The sequence below is a fragment of the Rhodnius prolixus genome, unplaced genomic scaffold (assembly GCF_049639745.1).
Source record: "Rhodnius prolixus isolate KJV_2025 unplaced genomic scaffold, Rpr scaffold_1, whole genome shotgun sequence".
NCBI classification, from domain to species: Eukaryota; Metazoa; Arthropoda; class Insecta; order Hemiptera; family Reduviidae; genus Rhodnius; species Rhodnius prolixus.
This window is the reverse complement of record NW_027411581.1, coordinates 10,980,709-10,988,232: the sequence shown is the minus strand read 5'-3', so window position 1 is coordinate 10,988,232 and position 7,524 is coordinate 10,980,709. Positions and strand designations below refer to the sequence as shown.

At 28.1% G+C, this 7,524-nt stretch overlaps 1 protein-coding gene across 16 annotated transcripts in view; it reads right to left on the bottom strand.

Moving 5' to 3' along the window:
- Positions 1 to 3,432: 3,432 nt before the first annotated feature.
- The window catches only part of LOC141446317 (bromodomain-containing protein 2-like), a 45,486-nt gene continuing 41,394 nt past the window's right edge, over positions 3,433 to 7,524 (bottom strand). For all 16 annotated transcript variants that reach the window (XM_074112891.1, XM_074112892.1, XM_074112883.1 and 13 more), the window contains one exon: positions 3,433 to 7,442. In XM_074112891.1, the coding sequence (XP_073968992.1) occupies positions 7,377 to 7,442 (66 nt within the window). In that variant the 3' untranslated portion in view covers positions 3,433 to 7,376. The remainder of the gene's footprint in view (positions 7,443 to 7,524) is intronic.

Here is a 7,524-nt window from a genome sequence, read left to right as displayed (position 1 = left end):
CAAACTTCACACGATTTCGTTTTTGGTCAAGCGTGAGCAATCGCGGCACCCATCTTGCGGATAGCTTTGTCATGTCCAAATGTTGATGCAAAATATTATGTACCCGTTCATTCGAGATGTCCACATCACTAGCAATCTCACGCATCTTCATTCTTCTGTCATCCATCACCATATCATGGATTTTATCAATGATTTCTGGAGTAGTAACCTCAACAGGGCGTCCAGAACGTTCAGTGTCACGTGTGCCCACTTATAAACTGTTCTAATCGAAGGTGCAGAGTCACCATAATGTTTATCAAGCTTCTCTTTAGTCTCCTGAGGCGTTTTGCCTTTCATAAAGTAGTGTTTAATCAACACACGAAATTCTTTTTCGTCCATTTTTTGAAAATCACCCGACTTCTCGAACCAAACGAATGCCAAACACAAAGGAATAGACCGATCTGGCTGAAACTTGGTGTATGTTCTTCCAAGAGATGCTACTAACTAAACATAACCTCGATACGCGCCAGTGGTGCTATCTCTCTGGACTTTGCACGGACTTTTCAAACGACCCTCGTATTTATTAGTTTTATTATTTTTATTCATCCTTATTTTCTCATATAACTTTAATAGATAATTTTGTATTCTGTTTCATTTACATCTTATTGACATACTTCTCTCCTCTTTGTTTATCACCGTTTTAATTTTTATTATTTTTGATTTTCATAATTGATGTACCAACTCCTGCAGACGGCTATACGCCATGCATTTCCTAAGAATTTTTTGTTTATTTTTTGTATTTTACATTTAATTATAAATAAAGGTTTATTGATTGAATTAATCTTTTTAGATTCTCAATGAATAAACAACTTTTTTGTAAAAGTAGTATCCATTTTTTCCAATTTGTTTCGAAGTTCCCTTGAATGAAAATGTCATTTGAATTCAATTAGATTCAAATCCGGTGTAAGCACATAATCACTTTAAGTCTCTATATTAGAGCAAATATTTCTTTATTGTACATTCTTTGTCTTGATAAAGTTTAAAGAATGTCTGGCAATGGCTAAGCCATCCTTTTGGAAATTTTTTCTGTGGTGTTTGTTGTTTCGCGTACCATCGGTGCCCTTCATCAGCGCTTCTTGGCAGTAGAAGAACTGCGTGCGTTTTAATGAACAAGGCTGCCAAAGACAATTTTTCCGATTACCCATCTTTAAAATAATTTTTTAAATTTCATTTGTTCTAATAGTAATTATATTTTACCAGGAGTAGCTTATTATTGTATTAAACTGTGATTCATATCAAACAAGTGTTCTCTATATATAATTATTTTTCATTTTTTTTTAAATAAAAAAATCGAACTTTAAATAATCACTTGACATTTGAAAATGTGGTTGGATAACATATACATTATACAATAACAGTAATTTGATCTGTTATAGTACAGTACGCATATTTATAACATCTCTGTCCGGTTTCGGATTTTATCCATCATCAGTTTTGTATTAAAAATTCGACTTCCACTATTAAGACGTAGTTAATATATAACATTATTTAATTTATATTTAATCCAAACTGATTCTAATGATGGATGAAATTCGAAACCAGTGAGGGATATAATGTGTGTTACGACGGATAAAATTAGCAACATTTGACATTTCGCTTGGTTAACAGTGCACCGGTCAGTTCTAATAAGACGTAATATACAGAACGAAAATGTTATTTAATGGGATCTTTTGAAATAATTATAGCAGTAACTGAGCGCGCGAAGGCTCATGTAAGGACAACTTACAATTCAGGTTTCTTGTATGTGAATAATAATAAAAGTTCCGTGGCCTTCAATGTGGAAGCGCATTAAATAATTAATAATAACATTTGAGTGAGATACTTCTGCTTTGGTAGTTTTCGACCTCAGGAATTGGTTTAAACACTGATATTATATATCAAAACATAACGTAATGATCTGCATCAGTCAGATTGAGACCAATTGGCTGAAAATAGTCAAGCACACCCTCCAACCTTTAAAATTGTTAAGCTGGGATGGATTACTCTGGCCAATTATGTTCAAAATGTAGGCAGAAAAATTATTTCAACAGATCTTTGAAAAAGATGTCTGAAATTAAAGGCTAAAACGGAAAGACGAACCAAAACAATAATTAGAGATCTAAAAAAACAATGTATTTAGACACCAAAATGTAGTGTGCAGTTAATAAGAAGGTATTAAATGGCGTAAATTTAATTATAACAGTGAATAATTTCAAATATTTGGTTCTGTGTTTAATGAAAGATGTCTTAATTCTTTAAGTATGATTATCACTCGAGTAGTATGATTGTGTTTGCGAGTAGTATGTTGTATGTACTTTTGCATGGGCGTAGATTCTGGTATTTAAAAGTTAAATTACTAAATAAATGTATTGGAGGCGTTCAAGTTAGGGAGGTAACAAATTCTATCGCATAAAATCTGTATTAAGGTGTAAAGACAGGCAGGAGTGACATTTTAAAGTAGAGGAATTTAATTTACTTGGGTTACTGACTAAGGGAGTCCATACACTATTTTAAAGTAGAGGAATTTAATTTACTTGGGTTACTGACTAAGGGAGTCCATACACTATCTTTTCTAAACTTATCTTTTCAGTATAATGAAAGAGAGAGCATGTTAGAAAACAGTACCCACAGCTCCAAAACGTCAAGGCTTGGCATGGAGTTCTAAATACAGGAAACATATTTCGTGTTGCAGAAGAAAGCAGACTGATATCGATAGGTAGAACAAGAAGTAACTTTTTTCAAATTGTCAGCCAGCAAATGATTGTTTTGGAAACAAAAGCTTCTTTGTATTTGTAAATAATGCGATAAGAAGATGTTAGATCTGTCTATTCGACCTAGACTAAATATATTTCAGGGACGAGTTTAGTGGTTAATGAGAAGTGTTTGCAAGTGGGAAACCGTTAATACGTGCTTCCGCTCGGCCACTATACCTAATAAGATATTGGACATAAAGCCACACATTTATAATGGGATATAATGTTTTTATGGGATATAATTTTTTTTTTTTTTTTTTTTTTTTTTTTTTTTTTATCTATTTGTGGGTTTGGAGAAAATTGTTTTTGTCCCTTGGGTAGCCTCACAAATTATTGTGCGTGCAACATAGTTGCAAAATTCTCATGTCATGTGGGTGCGCCTTCTAAGAATATAGTTGTTTGCTTAGACTGGAAATAAAATTTTGATCATAAAATAACAAAATTTGAGACACTTTTCGATCACTATCGATTGGGTGCTGCCAATTAGAATCCGAGAAAGATCGTATACGAGTATATTTCTCGTATAATGTACATATTGAGAAATTTTTTTTATGTTTTTCTTCTTTTAATTACATTTCAAAATAACGCCCAGGTTATCTGATTTCATTATGAAAATATTTAAAGAAGAGGTGCATGCAAAAATTAAAAAAAACTGTAAGAATCACACTTAAATTGGACATCTCCGTTTTATTACTTTAAAAAAACGTCTTATTCTCTTAAGAAAAAAGAAAAAAAAGATGTTTTTGTATAAAATATTTTAAATATAATAATTGAAAATTTGGTTCAATCTTGATTCTGTTTTATCTAATAAACATAAACTGAATTTGTTTTATAAGAAAATAAGAAATACAGTTCATACAGTAACAAAAATGTAATTAAATATTAACATTCTTTTAGTTTCCATCAAATTAGGAAAGAAAGAGAGAGAAAAAAATGGGGTCATTTTGGTAAAATAAAAAGGTATTTATATCTAAATTTATAATTATATATAAATAATGAATTTACTGGCTAGAGTTTCTTTCTTTTTTTTTTTTTGCAATTTTTTGCTTTTTTAAAATTTTAATTAGGTATTTTTCAAGATAAAATTTACATATTAAATCTAATAATAAAACTAGAAATATTTACAATATTTTGTTTTGTTTGACTAAATAATAACCTAAAAATACCTAGTAATAATGTAAAATTTCAGTAAATTATATTTCTTTTTTAATTTATTTTTTAAAATATTTATGTATAAAAGTTAGTATTTATATAATGTTGTACAAACCCACAACACCATTATTTTTTTGTATTTTCTTTAAATTACAATTAACAAAGTCATGTTATACATTTTTGTAAAATTTCTTTATTTATATATTTATATAAGTGTTTAACAATAAAATTAATTTAAAAAAAAATGAAAGAAATGTTTCCCATTTTCTTTTCTTTTTGAAAATTCAATTGGAATGGTATCCCATATTAAGTACTCCGATTTTTTTCTCATTATATTTACATAGTGGAGTTTATTTTTTTTTTTTTAATTATTCATTAAAATATAAATATTTACAATTAAATAAATATTTATTTATATTCACATTTTTAATCCACATCCACACTTTTCTGCATACATCCTTTTGAATTATTAAATATTTATACCAAAAAAAAAGAAAAGTATTTTAAGAATTATTTAAATATATTCAACTTTCTCTCAAAATTAAAAATCTTTAATGCTGGGAAAAAATAAAAAAGAAAACTTAAATATATTTTTTAGAAATCGAATAGAAATAAAATACGCTTCTTCAATTTTAATTGATCTCTCAATACAAGATAACTAATTAGTTATCGAGGAACCCAACTTTACAGAGAAAATAATAAATCCCATTTAGTTTTATAGCAGCTTATTTTAGTACTACAGATCCACGAATCAACATGCAATGTGCAGAATGTGAAGAAACGAAACAATGAAAGATTTATGCCAATAAAGCAAGACATTCTTAAGGGCACTAGGATAACACTGGAGAGGTCCCACAACACTGCCATCATTCTAATCCTCATGAAAACGTTATAAACGTTATAACAGAATGCAATATATCAAGGCAGTCACTGCTAATTGATAAAAAAATGCTCACAATAATATTAATTTGAAAAACTATGCTTCATATAAATAAAAGAAGTTTTCACAACCTCCAAACTCATTGTTTCATTAAGTCACCCAACCACTTAATTAGGAGAAGGATTAAGACGCTTAGAGCGATTATTATTAACCGTGCCCCTACTGGTGGTTCAGAAATCGGAAAAGTGATAGTAATCAATTAATAATTGTTCAGGAATATCAAAACCAAGAAGTTAAATTGAGGTTTTTAGACTAACCTGCAGTGATTCTATTTCTTTTAATTCTTCATTAATTAAAAATGGTTATATTTAATTATTAATAAATAGATTGTGACATACATATCTATTAATACGGAAATATGACAAAAAAAGTTTTATTTTCCGTTCTGTTTTTCGTAGTTTTGTTTCTACGTGTTCTTGTTTAATGCCCGTTTATTCCAGTTTTGTACAAATGTGAGCACTACATCTTTTACATATTTCCAACTCCACACTTATCATGGAACCTTTCGAAGTTCATAACATGATCAGAGTTTCAATTCTTTTCAGATACTCAGATTTTCTTTAAATTTTAAATATTGTTAATCGATGGAATATTAAAAGTACTTAAAATATTGTGTTTTTTGTGCTCAAAGGGCTATATTTCTTCTTTAAAATTAAAAATAAGAGACCTTCCTCACTAAATTGAATAAATAGTAATTTTAACTGCCAAACTAATTTGAGGAACCAATGGGGAAAAAGTCCAGGAAGTATCACCAAAGATGAAAAAATCCGACAGTCAAAACACGAATACTTCTTAAGTTGAAACTCTAAAGATACAAATAAATTTGTCTATCGATTATTATTAGATTATTTATATATATATTTTTTTTTAATTTTTTTTTTTACAACTCTCATAGGGTTAAAGAAAGAAATTGGGCAATTTGCTTCAATATTAAGATTTCTTAGTTTAAGTTACAGCTGCTAAATATAATAGGCTGGACTCCACCAACTGTGATTTAGTCGCACGTCTTGGTCCAAAAATTTTAAAATTCTCTTTCAATAGTTTTAAGTTGTATCTTACAATGCCAACTGAATATAGCTAAAGGCTTTGTGGATCCTCTAATAATAATCTTTATAGGCGCGTTGTTGATATCTTAATTTATCAAAATTAAAAAAACCTTCTAAAACAATTTTAGTAAGAACATTAATACAGCGGAAAGGATAAATCCAAAAGCCGAACTGAAGTTGAAGAATAACCTTAGAATTTAACATGTCTATTTCTATGCACATCTACTTCACGTTGCAACGATGTACATGTTTGGTAATAATATTAACGAAAAAAAAAAACTGTCGGTAGGAAAAATACAAATTCATGAAATGTGACACTGCATGAAACAACTTATCTTTTTTAGAGCAACCGCACCATTCCATCAAAATGAAATAAATTAAAAGTTTTAATTTAAAAAGCAACACACCATACATTTTTAATAAAGGAAAATCGTCCTATAACAGAATAACATATTTTTTAGAAAAAAAAAGTATCCCTCTAAGATGGCAGTCAAAATGTAGAGAAAACTGAAAAATATAACTTAAAATGAATAAAAAAATCTTTGAAGTTATAAATGTATTTTTAAAAAATTACTTTTTTGATTGTTAGATTATTTTTAAATAATTTGTCTACATTATGGACAACGTTCTTAATAAATTTACATTTATATTATACATCATAGCCGCCCTTTAACATCTTTATTTAACATTTCGTTAAGAAAGAAATATTATTTTTTGTTTTTGTTTTAAATAATAATAGATTATTTACATAAAAATAAAGGACTTGGGTGGCTGATGAATTTTCAATGATTTGTCATTTTTTATATACTTCTCTAGTCAATTAAAATAAAAATATGAAAATTAAATAATATAAAATACAAATACATATATATAACAAAACAATCACTTGTCATTTATACATATTATATATATATATAATCCTTTAGCAGATTTAAATTAAACTTTACAATTTCACTTACTATTTCTATTTTAACTAGTTGTTTTTTTTTCGATTACTAACACAAAGTATAAATGTGGGAGTTAAGATTTAAGGGAGGGACAAACAAAAGCGCTATTAGGTCTTGAGCATACAATTTTCTTCTTTTTTTAAAAAATAATTATAAATATATGTAAATTTATTAGGCCAAATACAGGTTGAATGAAGAGCCTGCTTTATGGCAACATGGTGACATGAATCGATTGAATTGACCACTCACTCACACCCTCTTACACATAATCCTTTCACAACCTAGTTATTAAATGAAAGTTTTTTTTTTTTTTTAAATTTCCTTATTGATGAAAGAAAAAACGAAAAAAGGAAAAGGAAATTGTATTTTCCTTTTTATTGACGTTTTCTTCAATATAAATATTTACAAGATTTATTACTTTTCAATAAAGAAATGAAAAGAAAAACAAAAGTAATTGGTTTTTAAATAAAACTAAGTTTTATAGCAAGAATTGATTTTTTGAACTTATTCGTTTTTAAAATTATAATGTTTCCTCAAAGGCAGCCATTAAATCACTCTGTCTATTTATATCTATTTGCCCAGCCATCTGTAAAGAAACAAAAGGTTTTAAATCTACTAAAATTTGAATGCGCTTTTAATGGTTGGATTGTACATATGTTGATAATGAT